The sequence below is a fragment of the Leptinotarsa decemlineata genome, unplaced genomic scaffold (genome assembly GCF_025532065.1).
Source record: "Leptinotarsa decemlineata unplaced genomic scaffold, Ldec_3_MD MMD2_tig00026328_RagTag_RagTag, whole genome shotgun sequence".
Lineage (NCBI taxonomy): Eukaryota > Metazoa > Arthropoda > Insecta > Coleoptera > Chrysomelidae > Leptinotarsa > Leptinotarsa decemlineata.
This window is the reverse complement of record NW_027412688.1, coordinates 30,123,047-30,148,353: the sequence shown is the minus strand read 5'-3', so window position 1 is coordinate 30,148,353 and position 25,307 is coordinate 30,123,047. Positions and strand designations below refer to the sequence as shown.

General features: G+C 34.4%; 1 protein-coding gene across 1 annotated transcript in view; it reads left to right on the top strand.

Annotated features, from left to right (window-relative positions):
• The first annotated feature begins 7,607 nt into the window (after positions 1-7,607).
• The window catches only part of beat-IIIc (beaten path IIIc), a 685,766-nt gene continuing 668,066 nt past the window's right edge, over positions 7,608-25,307 (top strand). Inside the window, exon 1 of the mRNA XM_023158843.2 lies at positions 7,608-7,994. Within this exon, the coding sequence (XP_023014611.1) occupies positions 7,949-7,994 (46 nt within the window). The 5' untranslated portion in view covers positions 7,608-7,948. The remainder of the gene's footprint in view (positions 7,995-25,307) is intronic.

Here is a 25,307-nt window from a genome sequence, read left to right as displayed (position 1 = left end):
GGTTCCACTTATGTTTCGCTTGCGTTTACGCAGCTATTTTTATCAAGTACTTTCTTGGTTTTTTCTCATTTTGTCTCCAATCGAGGACCGCCTGCCCGGTACTGACGATGCCCAATAGGCTGAAACAGCTGTATACCGGTGGCTCTTAAATTGAAATCAATATGGGAATGATCAAAGAGTACTTATCTATTTATTTTTTGATTTTCATGGAATTATTTTCCAGCAGCTTGACTGCATTAACCTTTCTAGATTTCATATCATTTCTAGAAACATGTGGATTCGTTTTCCGATGGCATTTCAGGTTAGCTTCCCAAATTTCTGCTACCGCAGTTGTCGGTTGATTGGTCAAAACACCAACACTGACATAAAAACTTGGCAAGTTGACTTGGGTGTCACACCAATAGGTGGTTCCACTTATGTTTCGCTTGCGATTACGCAGCTATTTTTATCAAGTACTTTCTTGGTTTTTTCTCATTTTGTCTTCAATCGAGGACCGCCTGCCCGGTACTGACGATGCCCAATAGGCTGAAACAGCTGTATACCGGTGGCTCTTAAATTGAAATCAATATGGGAATGATCAAAGAGTACTTATCTATTTATTTTTTGATTTTCATGGAATTATTTTCCAGCAGCTTGACTGCATTAACCTTTCTAGATTTCATATCATTTCTAGAAACATGTGGATTCGTTTTCCGATGGCATTTCAGGTTAGCTTCCCAAATTTCTGCTACCGCAGTTGTCGGTTGATTGGTCAAAACACCAACACTGACATAAAAACTTGGCAAGTTGACTTGGGTGTCACACCAATAGGTGGTTCCACTTATGTTTTGCTTGCGTTTACGCAGCTATTTTTATCAAGTACTTTCTTGGTTTTTTCTCATTTTGTCTTCAATCGAGGACCGCCTGCCCGGTACTGACGATGCCCAATAGGCTGAAACAGCTGTATACCGGTGGCTCTTAAATTGAAATCAATATGGGAATGATCAAAGAGTACTTATCTATTTATTTTTTGATTTTCATGGAATTATTTTCCAGCAGCTTGACTGCATTAACCTTTCTAGATTTCATATCATTTCTAGAAACATGTGGATTCGTTTTCCGATGGCATTTCAGGTTAGCTTCCCAAATTTCTGCTACCGCAGTTGTCGGTTGATTGGTCAAAACACCAACACTGACATAAAAACTTGGCAAGTTGACTTGGGTGTCACACCAATAGGTGGTTCCACTTATGTTTCGCTTGCGTTTACGCAGCTATTTTTATCAAGTACTTTCTTGGTTTTTTCTCATTTTGTCTTCAATCGAGGACCGCCTGCCCGGTACTGACGATGCCCAATAGGCTGAAACAGCTGTATACCGGTGGCTCTTAAATTGAAATCAATATGGGAATGATCAAAGAGTACTTATCTATTTATTTTTTGATTTTCATGGAATTATTTTCCAGCAGCTTGACTGCATTAACCTTTCTAGATTATATATATATATATATATATATATATATATATATATATATATATATATATATATATATATATATATATATATATATATATACATATATATATATATGAATGCTCAATATATTTTTTCAAAAATAAAGATAACTTTTTGACCTATAATATTTCACACGGGCATGAAACAAGAAATATCATGTATCCATTACACAGACTCTCTATAACAGAAAATAGTCCTCACTACATGTGTATAAAATTTTTCAATAAATTGCCAGCTCGAATAAAATCAATCAATGGCATCAGCAAATTCAAGAAAGAAATTAAAAAATTTATTATAGAAAATGAACCATATAATACTGGTGAATATTTTAATTGTAATTTTCCCAGCTGATAGGCAACTCCATATGTCTTCAATATATGTTTATGAATATTTTTGCAACATATTTTATATCTACTTTATTATTTAATTTTTTTTTTTTAGATTTCATATATACAAATGTTCAATGTTTTTCTCTGTGACGCCTTTTCATTCTATGTCTTCATTACTGCTTCAGCTGTATTAGTCTGCATTTTTTGAAATAAAGTATATTATTATTATTATTATTATTATAGTGTCAACATTAAAGTTGTTTTTGATGATTACAATACAGTTCGTACTGAAGCGTCAAAATTTTTGGTCCACCTAAGTTATTCAATTCTGCTTGGACATTTTCTGTCATCAAGTGCTAAAGCTATCAACAACAATACCATATCAATATTGCCTGCTACAACAACTATATCAGGAAAGTTATCACGAGTATCTATTGCAGTGATCTACGTCACTACGTTTGAATTTGATCAATGATGATTTCAGTTACCTTTTTCATTGAAGGAAACTGATTGTTCTATCTATATTTTCGCGTTTTCTTGGATATTTCTCTTCAGTTCAGGTTGACATCATTTTCATCATGAAAAATTTCAACGTTGGTTCCATAGTTATACAAATATCCGAAGTATTCATTACATGAATTATTTTTTATAAAAATATCACACTTAATGTACAAGCAATAATTTTGTCTCCGCTGCTGATGACTTTCCAGAAAAAAATTATGTTGATTCGATTCACACGTCAGAATAGAAGTAAACATATGAGGTAACTTCAGTATTTCATTTTCATTTTCAGCAGGATTTTCAAATCATTTTTTTTATATGCTCGTTAGTATTTTACTCGGATGAAGAATAGGCCAAGCAACGAAATATTAACGTTCTACTTGTTTTTTGATGAAGGAAATTAGTATTGCTATTCAACGTGGCAATGCTGCTTCGGTTCTAAGAACTATTTCTTCCCCACATAATTCTGATGAGATCATGCATTGCCCTCATTCCAGTACATAACTGAAATCTCTTCGAAACAAGCCGATACATGTGTATATTCATCAGTCTCCTATCAATGTTAGTTCGCAAGTGATTGATCCACCTTCTTCTTTTTCAATGCGGTCAGTGGACTCAGGTCATTCTTGCCCCCCAAATCTGAGTTGCAGTCCTCGGTGAACTGGTTTCCTTTCAGTGAAAGAGCTTCATGAAGCAAGAGTCGAATCGATTCCTCTACGAAACCCTTCTTCACTTGGAAGGATCGATTGCAGCATGAGAAATGGTTCTGATACAGATAATGTAAAACATGTTCTTCCTTTCAAATCAGTAGACAGTTGTTCTGACAATCTTGCGAAGAAAATTGGATTAGATGATTCAAGGAACACTTGCTTCATGAATAGCATTTTGATGAATTTGAATGAAGTGTTGTTCATGACGAAGAATGTCAAAAACGTGGTTTTAACGATAAATTCAGTTGCAGTTTCGTAAGAATGTATCATCTCTCCCACCAAGCGCTTTCCTGGAGTATTTGAAATCTACTAGATACTCGTTAGGACAATCCGAATCCTTGGGGTTCCTGTTGAATACTCTTCGTGAGCAATAAAATAGTAGAATCAATACTCCTGACCGCTCTAGATTGAATGGTTCCGTACAGTCAATCTTGTCTTATGTTTGTAGATCTTTTGCTGGAAAAATCCGCACTTGTTTACTTTATAGTAAATGTTCGAGAGGTAGCGAAACCGATTTTGATTTTCCGGAACTTCAACTAACGTTTCCTAATAAAACTGATCACCAGTCTGTACAGAGCTTATTGTTGAACCATCTGAAAATGGAACTTTCAACGGATGATGATCAATTGTATTGCCAAACATGCACCAAACTGACTGACTATTATAAGTAAACAAGTATAGCTGAGTCACCAGTCAAGTAAATAATAACACAGGTGATTTTCAAACATGATTCATGACGGAAGCACCAAACATACGGAGATTCGAAATAGATGAACACTTCAATCTAGCAGACAACTATTATAATCTTCATGCAGTCATTGTTCACTGTGTTTCTGGCGTTGAATCTGGCCATTATCATGCATTGGTCAAAGACTGGTTTAAATTTGACGATAGTAGTGTCACTAAATATTCTGGCGATATCTTGAATTGATTGGAACCTCTGGAGATACCTTACATTTTGTTTTACGAAGGAGAGGACATTGGCACATCAAGATCTTCAGATGATGTAGTATTGCAGGTTTTTCCGGTTTATCCTGCAGCTGAAAAAGCAAATGAGTCACTGGATTCAATGGTGATGCCCCGGAGCGCCAATTAATTTTTGTTGTTCCATAATTTTATGATTTGTATTCCTTTCTTCTTATTAAAGTTCTTTTTTACTGTTGAGTTTTCATGTTATTTGTATAATTCATAAATCTGCTAATGTTATTTTCTGGTGAAAACATTTCAACAATTGTTTTCCACTACTCCACCCGGAGACTTGTATAACAGTAATACTCATACAATTCTTCAGGATATTTTATATGAATATAGTGTCTGTCGCTTTATCTTCCACTGCCCGATTGTGAGAAATTGGGAAATAGATTTCTACTATATGATTCACCATTACGAGAGGCTGTCTTCATGTCAAACCGGGTCACGTAGGTATTGAGGAGATTGAAAAATGCGCTATAAATATCCATTCTGTGAAGCAGGTCAGATACTGTAACAACTTCAATCTTCGGGATGCTCATATTCGTGGAGAAAGACGTGTGTCATAAGGATATCCGTCGACACTATTATTAAAATTTCAAAGCCTCTTCAACAAATCGATCTCAGTTTTTCCAAGATACCGAGGATATTGAGCGATAACGAAAATATTTTTGTGGTTACAGATATGAGTAATTTAAGAATGTTTCTTATCTCATTAGGCATATCAAGTCTGTTGAAGTGATGAATTATTAATTTGAAATAAATATAACACAGGATATTTTTGGGGTTATGAATGAATAGATGCAATCAGACAAATATAAATTGATTATCTGATCTGACCTTTCATGTCACAGGAGTTAAGCTCTGGTGTTCATAGATTAAATTTTTATTATTTGCAGTTTTACTGTTCGATGTGATTCAGGTTTGCGATGCAGAATACCCATCATTTTTCGAATTCACTCAATTTCACCTTCAATTCGTTATGTGTATTGCAACGGTCCTAATTCATTATTACTTATGAGTTTAGGAATTTAGGTTTCTATGACTGGCGTCAATGATTTGGTTAATTTCCGGGTTTTGTCATTTTTTAAGGGCTGAACACGAGCACTATTATAGGATTCCCGTGAAAGTATCTATAGAAGAGAGATAAATCTCCAACCTTTCTTCGATACTCCTGACTATAGAGTTTGCAACTGATGTTCGCCTTTCCAATCAGGTGGATGGCTCTTTCTGGATGGAATCCAGCAACTTCAGGGTATGTTTGGGTGTCCATACTTTTTTTCATGTTCAACGAGAGCTGTGTTGAGTTTCTTGGAGTCACTCATGTGTTCTGAAACTCGTGTTTTGAGATACCGTCTCGTTTGAACAACATAGCATTTGTGACAGCTCTCACAGTCCAATTTGTACACTATATTGGATTGTATGTCTTGTGGTGCTTTTGTTTTTTGTTTTGGGAAAACATGCTTTCCAACTGTATTTTCATTTGAAAAGGCCACTTTAATTTATTCGGTATTGAGTAGCATTCCAAGTTCATCAAATACATTTTCTGCAAATGGAATTTTGTGATATTTGGGTTTCACCCCTGTATTTTGGGAGGAGAAACTTCTTTCTTTAATTATTTTTTTAATAAGGGCTCTAGGAAAATTATTGTTCAATAGGTAATTCTCAATTAATTGGAGATTTTTGATATGGAATTAAGAAATGGCAATTTCTCTTGTTTTCAAATTCCTAATAATGTTAATTTCACTCTGAAAATTATGTTCCGAAAAATAATTTAGAAATCTCTCAGAAAAGTTGGTTTATGATACCAGATACCTTAAATTCGGTTTGCATCTTTGATTATTTCAGTATCTAAAAATGCTAACGAATTGTTGTCTTCCATTCTAGAGTAAATTTTAGTTTTGGATGAAAACCAAAACTTACTAAATTCGAAACGTCGGAAAAAAAAATTGATTTTTTAAGAAAATAATAGACTCTGTTACACAACCAAAGTTTTTTCAGAAAAATTATTGGATCACTGAACTAGTTAACTCAAATCAATTTGTTGAATAAATTAGGTGACGTCTTTGAAAGTTAGGCAGAGAATATGCAACTACTTCCAAATGATAATTGAATTATACAAAAATCAATTTTCCGTGTTCAGTGTATTTTATTGAGTTTTATCATTATCTGGTGTTCCACAAGGGTCAAATCTGAGACCGTTGCTCTTCAATATCTTCATTAATGACATTGCATATGTTATAGATGTATATTTCCTTTTTTATGCTGATGATCTAAAACTATACTGCCTCGTTGAGAACATGTATGATTGTGTGAACCTCTCAGCAAACGTAGGACGGGTTGTAGAATGGTGTTATCGAAATAACTTGTCGCTAAATCGGGATAAATGTAAGGCCATGTCCTTCAGTTCAAAAACGAACATCTTGATCATTGATTATTCAATAGAAAACGTTTCCCTGGTGAGACCAGAAACATTTACTGATCTTGGCGTCACATTTGACACTGCACTATCATTTAATAGGCATATCGATAATGTTGTAACCTCCTCCTGTCGTTTATACGGAATAATTGTACGTTACAGCAGTGAGTTCAAAGAATCTTCGACTTTAAAAACTCTATTCTATGCTTTCATAAGATCAAAGTTAGAATCTGCGTCTGTTGTGTGGAGCCCCTTTAATCAATATCATATAGATAGGATAGAAGCAATTCAACGACGATTTTTAAAACTGCTTAGCCTAAAAACTGATGACATTTATCCTCCAATAGGAACAACCCACTCTGAATTGCTACAAAAGCATAAATTTTTCAGTCTCGAAAAAAGACGTGAATATTATAGTGTTGCACTAACCTATAAAATTATCAAAGGCTAAGTGGGCTGCCCAACATTACTGGAAAAATTTAATATTTGCATTCCTAGAATCTGTTTCAGACACCCGAGTACTTTCTATATTTAGTTGCAAATTGTCAGATATAAAATCCCATTTCCTAATATAATTGTTTTGTCACCTATTATAAATATAAAATATGTAGTCTTTATTAGTCACTTGTGATGTATTTATTAAACTCTGTTATTTCCTGTTTTGTAATTGGGCGATGTCCTGTAGAGTATTGTATCACAAATAAATAACAAAAAAAGGTACCGACAAAAATAAAACCACTCTACTCCTCAAAAACAAACTGTCCACCTGAAACAAGGTAATTTTTCATCGGTGTATGAACTATTATAAATGATGTAGGTACCCCTTTTAGGAAACATTCGAAAACGGCACCCGTCTATATATAAATATCATTAGGGCACCAGTAAATATAACACAGACCACCATAAAAACATCAATAACATATGAAGACCGTGAAATCTATCAAGCCCCCTATTAAAACATTTACGCGGCTTCGGAAACCTTTAATCCAATTATTGAAAGGCAGCTGGCAGACGTTTTTTCCTAAAAACTCCGCTAGATGAGTCACTGAACCTACTCCAACATACCCTAATTAAGTAGTTTGATCATAGTGTATTAATTGCAAAGTATGCAGTAGGGTGCAGAGTCACGATCAGCCTCGACTTAGCCCGACTTCGCTCGAATCCGTTCTAGTGGGAGTTCTAAGTTGGCGACGCCAGTGCGTTTTCATCCGTCGTGACGCTGAAGACGGCCGCTATTCAAATTTGTGCGCGAAACACGCATTCGTAGACGACGATTGTTTTTGATAATTTTCGAAAGCGCAGCGTGCTTGATTCCTGCCAGAGGTGATACTTGAGTTGCATTGGGATCGGAGAGGTTATCTTTCTTCCGCGATAAATCTTAAATACCGCAATTTGAATACATTTCGTTAATATTGATGGACTATGTGTTTTAAAATACTTGTGTTGTGTACATTGCCAATTTGATTAAGTGCCAGCTGGTGTGGATTCTGGAGTTGAGTTGTGATTAAGAGTAAGGAATTTCCGACAACATGGAAGTGAAGTTTTTGGTGTATGTTATCGCGCTGATTGTACAAGGTGCGTTTGGTTATTTTATTTCATACCATTAATCGAAATTCCGATTTCAAAATATTTGAATAAAATTTTGTTTTGTGTATTTATAAAATTTTATAAATATTTAACCTACATACGTAACTAATAGGAACGTATCCAATAAAATGAAATGACTATTGAAATGTAGTCAAAAATAAAATTTATGAAAAAGTAGACTTGGATGAGTAACAACAAAAATTTCTGGATTCATGATAATGTCAGATCTATTATTGATGTGTTGATCTAATTTTTGTAGCACAAAAATATTCTGTAGTATATGAGTATTTTCGTTTGAAATATATTATAAATTGATTTGAAATCCTTGAAAAAAAATAAAAAGATTAACCGAAAATAACAATTTTATTAAAACAAAAAACTGAAATTACAAGGAAATAACATACAGGCTACAACCAGAAAATAAAAAATTGAAATATTAATAAAAGCTGAAAATTGAAAATATTAACAAAAATGAAAAATAAAAATAAGTTCGTCAAACCAAGATTCCAATCTTTTAGTTTTTATTTTTTATTTTTCATTTTTGTTAATAATATTTTTTAATTTTCAGCTTTTATTATTATTTCAATTATTCATTTCCTAGTTGTAGCTTGTATGTTATTTTCTTGTAATTTCAGTTTTTTGTTTTAATAAAATTGTTATTTTCGGTTGATCTTTTTATTTTTTTCAGGGATTTCAAATCAATTTATATTATATTAGATAATGGTCCGAACTGATGAAATGAGTATTTTCGGTTCAACATTTTGTCATCTATTTTGATCTGGATTCTCATAATTGATGTCAGTTTTTCGATCTGAAACATAAATTTGATGAAAAATATATCAATCTCTCTTTCGAAAAATACCAATTCGAAATAAACGATTATAATTTTGCATATATCAAAAGTGTGAAACTTAAAGTGGAAATGAGTGGAATTGAATTCATCCACAGAAAAAACAAATGAAAAAATATTTATGAATCTCTTTAAATTCTCTCATGGTAAAACATGAGAAACGTTTCTACTGAAAATAACTACTCAGGTGTATTGTCTGAAACATTCAGGTACAGTGTCACTTTTCTAAATAGGTAATTATTTTTAACAATGCAATTTCAATGGTTTGCTTAATAATTTTTGGAATCTTCATTGTGAGAGAATGAATTCGTTGTCATATATTTAAGAGCTCTGAAAAAATTTGAGTGAATCAACATCAGAAATATTGAAAATATTGAAGTTGAAAACCAGTTTTTTTGCTAAAAATTCCAGGGAAAAAATTATAATGAATGACAAAACACAAGCACTACAAAAAAAGGAAGGCGCTTTGAGAGCGGTGCCTGTGCGAAAGTAACGATTCACGTTGGATTTGAATAAGTTTAAGTTTAGGGTCTGTTTGATCGATTATCATTTTCGAAAATTATTTCTGTTGTTGAAACCGTGAATGTTATTAACTGGTTCACAAAAATTTATTCATTTATACTAAGTACATTATTACATATGGGCACTACTTAAATTTGTGCGCGAAACACACCCTTGTCGTTCATGATTATTGCCGGATGTTATAACTTAAGTTGCATTGGGGTTAAAGAGGTTATCTTTCTTTCATGATGAATCGTAAATACCCACTGTAATTCGAAGACATCACTTTATTAATGAGGCATCAAGTGTGTTGAAACATGCGTACATTGCCAATTTTACTTAGTATTGTAATGTGATGTGGATGCTGGAGGAGGTGGATTTTATTTCTTTCTTCATCTTTTATCAATCCTTAACATTCAAATTAAAGAAATGTCGAGAGGGAATTCATAAAATCACGAGTCTTGAATATTTTGGTCTCAATTATCAAAACTAGTCAATTCCTGACCAAGAAATTTGAGCTGAAAGCGCTCTTTTATGTAACCAACAAAAATCATATAGAAAATGAAGTAGATTATCTTTAAAATTGAATCACAATTTTGATCAAAATAGCCTGTTGAATGGAGAATGTTCCGCCCGACGAAAATCAAGTAGTTTTCATAAAAGAACTCTAAAACAACGCATTTTGAACTTATCATTTAAACCTTTTTCTTTAAAAAAATATTTGAATGAAATAATGCATTCAACATTTGGAGAGATTCGTTTCTATTCCATCATTTGGCAACATCGGCTATAGCTAATAAAGGACAATGAATCTGTTACCTGAATGAGACAAACAAAGATGACATATTTCAGAGGCGTGCTGTTCTGTTTACTTATGTTCCGAGTTCCAAGACATTCTGTGACATATGACATTTTGTACACCTTACCTATCTTCCTCTATATGAATAAATAACAAAACAACTGTTGTTTATGTGGTTTGTGGAGGTGGTATTGAAGTATAATTTATATGTTGCCTTGATTGTTGATTTATAAAAATAATTTCCCTCTTTCAAAGTGGAATATCTAGGTACGTATATATTATTTCAACATGATATAGGCGCTGTTGCCAATATGTAAATTAGAAACCAACATTTGAAACATCAATTTGAATACTTTTCGATGTGAATTTGAGAAACTCATGAATTAAACTCAATTTAATTTTGTTCAAACTTGCATTTGCTGTAATAACCCAAATTGATGAACATTCCCCATTGAGGACATCGACTACGGAGGCACATCATCACCGAAAGCAGGAGGTTGCAAATCTTAATGAGGATCTAGGAGTGATTTCGAATTGAGGTGAGAGTAACTAGGTTCAATTCAATGGGTTGAAATGGACACCAATATGTCTTGGCACAATCATGCCGCTGTAATTGTGAAGGGTGCTTCTCAAAAGCTTGGAACACTGTTCCGAATCAGAAAACTGTACACACCTCAACAACTTTTGATGCTTCGTAAAGCATCAGTTCAGACCTTCTTTGGAGTATTGTTCTCCAGGGTTTCATACCCTGGATTCAATCCAGAAAAGAGCCACCCGCCTAATTGGAGACGCGAACTTCATATGCAACCTTGATAGCCTGGAACATCGAAGGAGATTTGTCTCTCTTCTATAGATACTTTCACGGGAAGTGTTCAAGTGGCTAGGCACATTTGATTCCACCAAGAGCGGTACATATCAGGAACACGCGATGGACTGTAGCTGCCTATCGTAATGAGGTTTAACTCAGTATACCTCAAACTTTACTGTTTAAGAACTCTTTCATCTGGAGAACTGCATTTATGTGGAATAAACTACCGGAGAACGTTTTTCCAAATGTATTTGATCTTCAGCGATTCAAATCCGATTTAAATCGCCGAAGGATTTTCCTGTAGTGCTTGCGTTGTCCTTGAAATGAAATATGAATAAAATACTTCTATAGAATAGAAATGCATCATCAGAACGAACACAATATTATAAATTTCATGTTTTCTGAATCTTGTTTTCCGAAATCATTACTGTCATTCTCACTTCGTCCGTAAAGAAATACCGCAAATGTATCCATGGTATACAGATGTGAAATTAATATGAACTTTAATCAATTTACAGAATGATGAATTGGCATGCAAACTATCCAGATCATAAATTCAAAGAGGGTCAGCTGACAATACAAATTGCTCTTCTGGATTCTGAAATGTGTTGGAAATGAAAAAAGCATGTTGATAACTTATACTCTCGGTAAATATACCTAGGCATATATATATAGATTCTCATTTGAATTGGGAATATCAAATTAATTATGTAATTGAAAAGTTGCGATTCATGGTCTATAAATTCAAAAACATATCTAACATCACTAATATAAAATATCTAAAAATACTGTACCATGCTTTGGTCGAAAGTCATCTTTCCTATGGAATCATTGCATGGGGAGGAGACTCAAAAACACTTATCAATAATCTACAAAAAATTCAAAAATGCATTCTTAAAATGATATATAAAAAAACCGCCAGAATATCCGTCATGTAGCCTATATAGAGAAAAGACGATTATGAATGTAAGACGGATATTTGTTTTTGCGATCCTCTTGAGGCAGTATAGACATTAATCGTCGTTGATACCTCTTCAGCACCATTACAACACAAGGCATAAAACTAACGCTGTGATACTCAGAACTAAAAAAACGAAAAGGCAGAAATATTATACTTTTTTGGGATCAAAACTTTTTAATGAGCTACCGCTCGAACTCAAAACGATCAACTCATACGAAATGTTCAAGAAACGGGTCAGATCTTGGCTGGTCACTTTTCCGCCAGAAACACTGGAAAGCTTTATAGCTACAAGTAGCGTATGTTATAGACTTGCATGAGGTGTTGCTCATAATATAATCTGCAGATATAATTATTTGGATGTAATTATTGTAATGACATTAGTGCCAAAATTTTTCTTTTCTTTAATCTGATATGAAGTTCAATATTTTAGAAAGGTGACATGACTTAAACTTTTATAATCTTATTCCACTTTAAATTGTTTAGTCTTTGGTTTGGATTTAAAATATTCTAGTATTAACAATTTTTAGATTTGTATGTTTTTATATTTAAAAAAAATTAGAGAATATTTGTACTTTAACGATGTTCACGTCTAATGTTCGGACAAAGATTTCATATCACGCTCGGAATCATTTCCTTGTGGTTTTTTTTTCTGTTTTGTTCATTTTATGATTGGTAGAATTGAAATATGTAATGAAATAGTATGAATAAAACATTATTATTATTATTATTATTATTATTATTACCGCGTTCGCCACGTTCCAAACGAATGTAGGTTAGTTCCGAAGTGACCCTCTACCGCAACCCGCAAGGGTTTATTGTGGCTCATACCTATCCACACACGACCAAATAGACCCAGCTTTCAGATCAGATGGTAAGAGTACGGCTCTGCCGAACTGTGAAAACCTGATTCGGTCCCCAGCGGGGCGGGCACAAAGCATGTGCTCTGCTGTTTCATCACACACTGTCTTCCGACAGTCCAAGTCTCTGCATATGATGATTCAAATGACAGTGACCTGTAAAAAGGCCTGTTAGACATCGTCGTTCATCCCTACTGTAGTCCAACAACTGTTTGGTATCAAGTTCCGAAGGGTGAATAAACATCTTGGAGTGAGCCAATCCTGGAAGATCCTGCCAGAAGTCCATAAATCTTCTTGCCATCCAGGTGTTCAATCTTTGTTTGGCAAAGCCTAAAGCGATGCTAGACATGTTCTGGTCCGATGAAGCCGTTTGCCGCACCCTTCTTTGCAAGGGAATCAGCAGCCTCATTGCCTTTTAGGTCAGAATGGCCAAGAATCCTGACCAGACACAATTTGCTGAGTCTTCCTATCGAGGAGAGTCGTTTTTGGCAATTTGCTAAACAAATGCAAATCCGTTTGTATAGTGTAATGTGAAGATGACAAAAATAAAAGGAAGGATAAAAAAAGAAAACAAATGAAACGGGAAGGAAAAATGTGTTTATGTGAATTCTCACATAACTCATTTATTGAATGATGGAAAATTAGAAAAAAATAAAAATGAAAGAAAATAAAAAATGTATGAAATGGTAGAAGAGAAAAATAAATAAAAGATTCAGAATAACCAAATACCATCCTTCAGAAATTAGGACGTGTGTACTATGCATCTTGAAAAAAAATTGAAATATTGTTGAAATTTCAAAATTTCACATGTTAAAAAAACTGGCAAATGGGTTATTCCAACGCCATCACACACACACACACACACACACACATACAATATCTTCCGAATTGAGTTATAAATCAATTGTTAGTTTTCTCATTGTTTTTTTTTATCCGAAACAAACTCTCCGTCACTAATTTCAATCTTATTCTCGATTTTTTTCACAGTGTTAGTTCTCATCCTAGTAGAGATTCATATAGTAGAACTGTCGACATTTTCAATTTCATCAGCTTATATCTAGGTCTGAATGATTCAACATTGATTCACTACTACAGTTTCAATTTCCGATGTCAGATCAATAAATGAATACTGCCAGAAAAGGTATTGGTTCATTTATGAAGGTGGATACACGCATTCTATCTTAATATTTTTTCGTCAATACCCATTTTTCAAAGCATCAATTTCAACTAAATGAACTTCATTCAAAGCCATTGAAACACCGGTGTTTCGAATTAATTATATTCATCAGTCGTAATGCTTCTGGAATTTTTTTAATATTTTATATATTGCTTCAACTTCGAAATCATGAAGCTCGTGATGAAATACATTCTTCTCTATCGAGAGCATCAGGTTCCAGAATCATTATTTCAGTTCCAGTTGATTTTATCTGGAAAAACGACAGAGAAATGTTGAAACAATTGCTGGGTTGTCTCTACTTCATTGTTTCCTTCGGCTATCATCATTATCCCAAACTCTTCTTTGTCATACGTAACGTAAACCCCTGAAATGCCGACCAGTCCTAATTGAAAGAGCATTTTCCAGGTAAAGGATAATACAGCATTTCATAACGATCTGTTTTACTATCCTCATTAGTGACATTGAAAATATCAATCAATTGCCTTTCAATAGTGGCAGAAAATATTTGAACTCGTTGAAAGTCAGTTTTTCTCTAGTTAATAGCAATTCATATAGCACGGTTCAAGTCTGAATTACGATGTTGAAGCATGATTATAATGATAAGGATATCTGGTATCTGTAAAGTAGGAAGGGGGAGTGTAGACCCATAGCATTCAGGCCACATGTGACCCATTGTACAACCTTCCGAAGAGTTGTTCTCCTAGGTCATCGTCCATCCTGTCCTTTCCAGGAAGGTGAACAGGTCACTAGGAGACATCTCCTTCATATTGGCAGGTGTAGGCCAAGACTCGCCGAACACACACCCTCTTTGGCAACCTTCAGGTGTCTCACGGTGCACAAGTGAGGGAGCTTTCCTGCAGGGGCAGCTGGTTTCTTGCCTTTATTCAAGGCGGAGCTTGTGTCCTTGCTGTTGGAGGTAATCTGCTATGTCCAGCCTCATTCCAAGCGGTAGATTGGGGTGGACATTTCTGTTCATCCCCTGCCACCGCCTTGGATTGAGGTGAGCATTCCAGTCCAGCCTCGAGATTGGTTTCTGTTTTTGTCGTTTCTGTTATTTCATTCATGTGTGTTCCCACAAGTAGCAAGGGAAGAGTTGGTTACCTCTGGAAGAGCCACGCATTACCATAGGTAGGCAATAAGTCAATTTAACTTCAAAATAAAGGATTAATGCATCAATTCCATTATCCCAAATTTCAATTTTTTGAGTTGACCCGTTCAAAAAATAAAAGGGGGGCATTAAAAAACACATTTCAATGAACTATATTACTACCTGTAATACTAAATAAAATATGAAAAGAAACTACAAAGAAGTCATGTTCCACTTGCTACCCTAATTGAAACTAATTGTAGGTACGACACTGGCGGCAAGGGGCTTATCGTAATCCAGTAGTAATTTAGTTGGGAGAGTCTACACCTGTGCGATCTCTTGCCATCACATTTGGCGCTTGCTATAAGTTCTCAGTCCGATTGTCTGCAACAGGCCCGTGAATAGAAAATAAATTTTACATGAGCAGTGACTCACATAATCTAAGTTTTAAGTTTGTGTTGAGCAAATCACGATTTGAAGACAGCTGCCTGAAGACGTTATAAAAGTTTGGTTTAGATAGTTGGGAGTGAAGTGAAATTCTGGATCAAACCACAAATTTTTTATCTAGGTCACTGAGAAAAGTGTGTCATTTTTGATGCGGACTTGGTGAGCTCTCTGTTCTTCTTAGATCCAAACATATTATTGCGATTCATTAGGATTGAGCTTGAGCTTGAGCGGGTATATGCGTTCATATCACAACAGGATACAAAAATACGAACTAGAGTGGATATATGACAAATGAGTCAAAAACTGAATAGCCTACTCAACTTTTCTCATTCCCAACATATTCCTATGTGGGCAGTGCTTGTTTTGAGCAATGATCACTGATTTACTCAGATACTTTTCTCAATTTCATTCCTATGTGGGCAGTGCTTGTTTTGAGCAATGATCACTGATTTACTCAGATACTTTTCTCAATTTCAGAATTCATTGACTAGAGACTGAACAGGATTTTCTATCTTAGCTGATGGGTTGGAATGTTGAATCCGACTATCGAATGTTATCCTGCAATTTTTTTTATATATGTATCATCTAATAATTTTCGAAATCTTTAGTTCACCATCAGTAAATGTCAATAAATCCTCTTCTCGTTTCTGAATCCAGTGTACAGAAAAAATAAGGTTTTTTTTATACATCATGAAAAATCATTCGAAAATGTCAAAAAATGTACGAAGGCGAGACATTTACATTTTCTGAAAATATATTTTTGAATACTTTATTATGGATTTCTATCAAGTATCAGTCAGTTCTATCATATTGGTAGAATTTTGACTTAGGATTCCGAAATGTGTTAGATTCCAAGTTTGAATTCGGGAATCAGTGTTATTTTTTCAAAATGTATGAGAATTTTACGCTTTCCTGTGAATGATGAATCAGGTTTGTGTATTCAACAACAGTCATAGTAATTGGATTTTTGAATTCACGATAGAAAGTTTTTGGGAGGACTAGTTATTGAATAACTGGTTCTCTGAAATAACTAACATATAAATATCTCTTTGACATTCAAATATAAATAATGGGAATCCTGGAAAGTACCTTATCTACATTGGGGAGGACAAACAAACGTGAATACTCTTTCATAGAATATGCAATGAAACATATCGTTCTATATAGTTTTTTTTTCTTTTACAAATGAAGAAGGAAGACAAAACATTTAACATTTACGTTTGGTCAGAAAAGCTCTCATTTACTTAGGAAAGCTCTCATTAGAACGTTTGACAGTTCATGTTGTTTGCATGTTGTTTATTGAGAAGCCTCTATGGTTTCAATTCATCTTAACTACCAAAATAACTGCTTCCACAACTGATACGAAACTCAAAATTGCCAAAATTGAAGAATCAAAAATTTTATATGTTTTCACAAAATAATCAAAGCATTTTTTCAAAATGACCCAAAACTCTAACTTAGGATTTTCACTTTCAGTGAACTTTAAAAGTAATAGCAATTCGACATCAAAAGGTAATGTTGTCCGTCGCAGTAGTCGTATCATTTCGTTTCAGTCACTTTGTGCCAGTTTGTGGACTCATATCGAGTGCACAATGTAGGCAAAAAATATTTTCAATAAATATTAAAACCTCCAAAACTACTTCTTTTCATGAATCATTCGTTTATATTTCACGTTAATGTTACTCTCAATAATTGACTTCTCTCTGTGGAGTTTTTTGCACGTATTGTGAAATATATAAACTCAATTCGCCTGGACATCAATTCGAAGACTGATCGGATAAAAGGTTTGATGGATCTGATTCTTCAAGGGTTACCCTAAAAATGTTGGGTTCTGAACTCCGTGTAAACTTCCAAGGTGAACTTCCAATCAACGTTATTGATTACTTGACTCTTCGTGAAGTCCCTAATGGACCATTTTCCTTACACATCTCATTCGTTCCAGTCAATAACCTAAGTTACTCAGGGGATTTGAAAATATGTATTGTGCATGTATTTCAGTTATACACTATTCTATAGGTAACCACAATAACTTAGGGAGAGCAGAATGAATACTAGTTTATCAGAAAATATCTTGTGGTATTGACAAGCTGACAGCGATTAAGTATAAGATAACTCAAAGAACACCAAAACGTATAGGACCCAGCATTTACAACTGTTTACTAAATATCTGAATCTAAATTTTGATTTTCATTATTAGGAAACCTACACAAACAAGCTCCACCATACCCGCAAGTTCAAACCATCCACCATCACACAAAATGGCTGCATATTACGCATTCATATATAGAATGTTAAGGATACCACTCAGCAATGAATCCCGAAACAAAGAACGGAGAGTCATATACCAAATAGCGAACAAAAACGGATACATCCAAAAGACAATAGATAAACTAGAAAACAGAATCAAACAAAAAACACAGAACAAGGATCAAGCCACCCCAACACACAAAACAACACAATGATGGACAGCATTTACGTACGTAGGACACCAAACCGAAAAACTAACAAACATCTTTAAACCACTGAACATCAACATCACATACAAGTCGAACACGAAGATAACACAAAAAATAAACAACTATGAAAAAGAAGAAGACAAAGACCAAAACGGGATGTACAGTATACAATGTTCGGACTGCAACAAATTCTATATCGGCCAAACCAAAAAAAAAAACTGATCCAAAGGTACAGTGAGCAGAAAACGGCATATATAAATCCAATAGTATATAAATCAAACTTCGCAACACACGCTATACAAAACAAACATAATTTCCCCCCACCAGAGAACATAAAACTCATAAAACAAGTCAACAAGGGAAACCGCATGGACATTTGGGAAAACTTGAACATCCATAAATTTAACAGTCATAAATCACTTATCGAGGAACAAGTACAAATCAAAACACAACAAGACCTCACATTCAATATATTAAACAAAACCATACACATTTCTAGAGAAGATCTAACACAAAGAAGAGTACCTGATGCAGTACGAATACAGGCAAATTTACCTAAAGTACCTGAAATACCTGAGTTGAGACGCTCTGACCGTATAAAGAGGCAGACGACAGGATGACAAGTTCAGTTTGTGGAGTGCCTAGAAGATGACAGTACCAGCTGTCGAAAGCGCTCGCAGATAATTAATAGAAGATATAAAGCTTCAAAGCTTCAATATATATATATATATATATATATATATATATATATATATATATATATATATATATATATATATATATATATATATGATGATGTAGTAGAAAGCCAAAAACTTTCTTTCCCAAAAATTAATCACTCCTAAAAATTTAACCCCTTCAATTCAAATAAGATTCCTCTTGGCTGGGATTAAATCAAATAGGTGAATGAATGTCCTTACGATGTCATCGATAACATGAGCAGATCAAGCTTATTTCGTGACATCAAAAAATCGTAATTCATGAATGAATTGTGTGTATTTTCTATAATGTTATCCAATTTGGTACTGAAGAGCCTTGGGGCAAGTGTGTTAAGGCGAAACATCGGTGTATACCAGTGAGGGTGTCAGTGTTCCATGTAAGTGCAATTTATTACCATTCATTCAAAGTAGAACTCATGTGAATTATATCTGATTTTTATTCCACAACGAATGTTTGAAATACAAACTGGGAAGACAAACGTATCTTCTGTATAATTCAGTGTTCATATAGAAGTATTTGTTTCTTTCAGTTTGTGTCTGAAAGTTACTTATTTGCATGATCTACACATCCATGTATAGAGTTACTTATTTTCAAATTGATTACTTCCTTCCTTCCTTTGAAAGATTTCCTCATCCCTTTTTTTTGTATCAAGATGGAGTAGTAGAAAGCCAAAACTTTCTTTCCCAGGAAATAAATAATTTGAATTTGGATTTGCTCAGCGAAACTATGGTTCGTGTATGGCTACTGTAACAATAAGTGGTACGCCTAATCATGTATAACATCTTCAGTTTACAATTATGAATATAACCCAGGCTGAAACATTTTTCTTGTTCACTGTCACTTCTAACCTAATCGCCAATTTGAACTTCGAACTGATTTTCGAACTGACTGACAGATATTTGAACTAACTTATTCTCTCTGCAACTGTCCAAAAGTTTATTAAAAATGTTTACTAATTCTCGGAGTGATTAATGGTACAGGCATAAAGAATCACACTGAGCCCAGGACAAATGAAATGTCAATTGAAGCATGTTAGAAAATTTCTATCCGATCAGTTCATCTGTGAATAATACTCGTAGTAGCAATGCCTCTTCATGCAACAGCCAGTTTTGCCATACGACTAGCTGAATTCATGAGAGGCTGCATATTACGTGGATTTTTTCCAAATTTACTTCTTCAGTCAAGATCAGCTTTCTCGACTGCATTTTCCTATTTTCAAAAGAAGTTTAGTCAACCTCGACTTCTAGTACAATATAAACTAGATGAAAGTATAGAATAGCTTCAGGTAGTCGTTATAAAGCTGACAGTATGTTTATTAAAATGATGCTGGGTCGAATGTGGATTTTACGTCAGTAGAAGCATCTGAACAGTGATTAACTTCCAAAGTATAGGCCATCACGAAGCATAAATTTGAGAGATAATTTGTTGAATCAACGCCATGTGCAACACAATCGGAATTTATAGCTGCGTGTTTGGAATACCTGAGCTTTGTGGGGTGGTTAGAGTTATCGGCATGCTGAATGAAATCTGTTTCAAAATCATCAGTGTAAATTGTCACTGATTCGATAGAATAAAGCTACCCGCTCACCTACGAATCTCAAATACTTCGTTTTTAAGTCGAAGACAGTTTCGAAAATCGTCTTGAAACTTTTAATGCTGCAAAACAGTTAAAGATTATAATCAGAATGATAAAAAATATACTGACAAATTTGTCAACTGACAAATAATAACTTCAAAAGGTACTTGAATAACAGCTTCTCAAATCTGGATATACAGATTGAACATGAAAAATGCCTCATACAGTGAATAATGAATAGTAACAGTCCTGGATGTGACCATTGTGGAATTACAGAAATCTACGGATCTAGGGCTTTCTGTTGGACAATATCACGAACATACCACTTGAAATAGTTGATCAAATCAGAATATAAACGATTTCAGAAAAATCTGTGTAAATAATACACAGATATTGAAACCCCTGTTGAATTATTTACGTGACCGTTGTTGATTGATCTTGCCAGAAAAACATCAAATTTATTCAAAAAACTCAGTTTAAATTCATGCCCAGAATTATAGAATTTGTTCAAACATAATAACTTCTGCTCGCGACTTCATCCGGGTGAACAACAGAATATAACAAAATCACCTGAGTAGCAAAATCTCACTGCGGCTTTTTTTTTACTATGTATCTTTCGTCACTACTTATAATTTCATAGACTAGTTCGAAACGAATCTTAGACTATTTTGTTGTTGATTAAGTATCCTCAAAGCATCACCAGTTTTCGAATAATACATTGTTGAAGTTTTCATACTGACTTATAATTTTGTTCTAGATAAAACACAATTCAAAATGCAGTTTTCTGCAGGTGAATTCTGAAAAACTGTTGAGTAGTTTTTGGGTTCATTCATTACAAACAAATATACAAGAAATCAAATATTGTCCCTCCATAACATTAGTTTGGATCAGTTCAGATGAGGACAGACCAAATAACTATGACATATTAGACTGAATGTGGACAGAAATCTCCTTCAACTACAACCGCAACTGACTGCTAGTGAGTGAAGTTCCAACATCCCTTCTTGAAGTTGGGTTTGACAAATTATTCTGCGTCAACTCTCATTTTAATTTCCTTCCACTCGAACATTACCTTTTTCGTTCTACTCAATCTCTGATCAAATTCCAGTATGTCATCACAAAAGTTTGTCGAATTTCAAATGAAACCTGAGTTATTCGCAAACTTCTTCAATCGACACATCCCTGACACTAAGTATGATTCTCTTCTGAAGAATGTGTCTCGGATTCCTGAGACGAAGCTGGGTCCTCTTTTCCAGTTAATTCCATGAGTTTCAGTGAATTATATCCAGCTCTCCAGTTTCATTTCACGCCGGTGAGAGAAGAGATTAAGTTGTTTGGCATTTTGTGTCTGCTCTTTTTACATGGTGAGACATCAACAGAAGTAAGGAGGAATATTTTGAAAGTAGGATAACAGTGAAATATGAACAGCAATTTTATTATTTGAATATCGGGTTGGAGGTTGGCAAGTCCATATGAAGGAGTCAAGGCTGGAAAATAATGAACAGTTTTGACTGTTGTTCATCTTTCATTTGGAGAAATATAGGCAATACAGGAAAATGCAAAATATCACATATGCAGTGGAAATAATCAAACTTTAGAAATGGTGAACTTGTCGACAACATAATTCTCAATTGCTTTGTTTTTTCATTAATTGATCTTACTCTTGAAAATGATCAATTGGTGATCAAAACACGTTTCGGAGTGTTAAAATAACGGTTTGGTGTTGGGAAAAAACTCCAGTGATATTCAAAGATACGGTTAATCAAACTTTTCTCTATGCCATCCCATTTTGAAAATAACTCTAGATATTCAAATATTGTATAAACACGTTAATTCATATTTCATATCAGTGGCGGATAATGAAAAATCAAATTAAATTAAATTAAAAAAAAAAACCTAATGGATGGTCATTATGACTCCGAATATTTGAAATGGTGACAGAATACAAGATATATCAATGATTATTGCGAATGAAGATATTTAGAATGTTGCATCATGTATCCATCAACATGATTCATAAATCTTTTATGGTTGACAAAGACACTCAATGAATCATGAAGATAATGAATTGATAGTGAATGCACTGAAGAAGAACGGAAGGAATAGAAACGGGTGAATAAACATAAGGAATGATGAATGGAAATGATGAATTGAAAAAAATGAGTTAATTTTGTATCCGATTAATATAAAAATCCGTTTCAAAATTCAGTTGGTTTACAACAGAGTGCAGTTATCTGAAATGAACTCTATTTTGAAAAATCCCACGCACGAAGTATGAAATTGAAAATGTTTTTCAGCTCTCAAAAACTGAAATGGTTACTTCTCGAAATATATTCAGTATGGAAAGTTTTCAATGCAGTCGAAACTTTTTGGATCACTCGTTGATAGCTAACCTATCGAAATACTTTATTTGTCTACCATTGAGAGCAGGTAGCCAGATTTTATCATTGTTGTGGCTCCAGTGCATCGACTTAATGAGTTTGATGGTAAAGGGCTTCAGTTCCATGTCGATAAGTGCTACATCCTCTCTGTTCTGATGAATCATTTCTCGTAATGGAACTGTTTTGGCGTGTTTGTATATTCTATGGGCATTGATGTCTTAATTTTTTTGTCCGAAGGCATTTAGGTATCGTACCGGTGTCACAACACTGTAATAGAAGTTTCACTAAACACAGCGTGTTAACTTTTTCTTGTGGAGTACTTCCAGACGTGAATTAAGGAAAAAGAAAATACTTTCGTTTGATTTCTACTCAGTTTATTATTTTTTTGACCGGTTTCGGTTAGTTAGACAATTCTTCAGTTTCTGAAGAAGACTCTCAGGTTCACAAATACGTCGTGCTGTCTCAACCACTCTGTGGACCAATGTACCATGGAGTTTGTTTGGATATGTACAGCCGACCGGATTTTGTACGGACTATACTACTTATTACGAAACTGAAACAAATCCTGGGGTAATAGGCCACGATCGAAAAAAACCTGTAGTCCTAAACATTTCGTCTGCTACTGCGGCAGACATATTCAGTGAAATGTGCGTTGACTGCGGGAATGTACGTAATAGCACAAAGTCTCAGTAATAACATTCGTTTGAGACCTCTACCATGAAAGCCTATATTCTAAATACCTGGACTGAAAAGTACCGGGCCTAAGAAACACAACGCGTTCAAAATTGGTTTCATTCATCAATGTAATCTTCATCAAGCGCCGCTATAATATTTCAATACCACTTTTGTAGAACGATTCATCTTTCGCCCCAAAGTAGGCCTCAGTTCGAACAATAACCTCTTCATTCGAGCGGAATTTCTTACCGGTGAGAATTTTTTATGGTCTACGAACAGTCAGTAGTCGCTGGAAGCCAAATCTGGAGAATATGGTATCTGAAGGAGCAATTCGAAGCACATTTCATACAATTTTGCAATCGATTCCATTGATTTCTGACAATGTGCATTGTTTTGATGAAGCAGCACTTCTTTTTTCCAAATGGGATTGTGTATCCGCAATTTCGGCCTTCAAACGCTACAACAACGCTATGTAATATTCACTGTTGATAACAATTTCCTTCTCGAAATAGTCGATTGATATCACACCACGCATATCTCCAAATACCGAGGACATAACCTTGCCTGCCGATTGTTGTGGTTTCAGTCGCTTTGGACGAGGTTCACCAGTTGCTTTCCACTCAGATGGGGATCGTTTCGATTTCGGAGTGGAGTGTTGAATACACATCTATTGTCATATACCGACGGTGAAATTCAGGTTTGTTATGTTTGAACATGGCCAAACACTGCTCAGAATCATCAAGACGTTCTTGTTTTTGGTCAACAGGGAGCTGGCGCGGCACCCACTTGGAACAGGTGAAATGCTCATGGAATATGGAACCAACACATTCTTTTGATATCTTTACAATGTCAGCTAACCCACGCAACTTCACTTTTCGATCATTCAAAACGATGTAGTAGTTTTTTATATGTTGTCTTGTGTTACTGCCTCATTTGGACGTATACTGCGTTCTGCATCATCGGTGTCTTCACGACCACACTTGAAGTCAACAAACCAACGTTGAATTGTAGTTTCTCATAGAGCGGAGTCTTTGTAACACTTTTCAAACCATTGCTTAGCTTGAACGGTATTTTTCCCATCAGGAAGTAGTGTGAAATCAAAACAGAAAATTATTTTTGATCCATTGTTTTGAAAATAACGAAAGTAGTGTTACTCTTGGCACAATAACTCACGAACTCATGAGTGAAATATTAAATTTCAACAGCTTTCTTTTGGAGGTTAGTACTAACTTAACAAGCGATGTATTTTATTCTATTAATGAATGAATCGAAGAGGTTTTGTATGGAAGTGTTGAAATAAAAAAATAATTGCAAAGCGCTTTCGACTTTCGCTATCATCAGTGCTCACCTGAAAGTAAGTTATCTAATTGAAAAGAAAATTATTGTGAGAACTAAAGTTTTTGAAAAATATTTTGAGCTTATGAAATTTAGGAAAATTGTTTATGATTACTTACTTGTCAGGCAACAGGAATTGTCAAAAACGGGGACATAGTACATTTGTAATATTTGATTTATATAAAACAAACTAGGCTGATAACCACCGAAATTCCTTTTTTTGGATTGAGGTTCAGTCAAAGTATTATATGAAAGAAGGGCAACATCAGACAGAATGTGTCAAGTCAAGTGTCATGTTGAAAATAATTGTACCAACTTGAGGAGAGATTCGTTATGGATTTAAAAAAATTATTTGTTGTTGTGGATAAGCCAATATAGAATAAAATATTTCAATAATAAACTTTTTTAATTCATTTAATTACAATTCATAATCCTTTCATGAAGAGGAAGTAAATCTCTGTTTAAGTTTACTTGAGTATTCAAATAGAGATCATTATTGGAAAGTTCTTTGGAGATCTCCAGCTCTTTTATTATTCTATTAATATTTGCCGTGTTGTACTCGTTCAGTTTTCCATCCCCATCATCAATTTCATTCCTCTTGAACGTAATATCTACCGCACGTGACATTATCGGGAAACCTCTCCTTTTCGGTATAACCCTGTACGACAGAT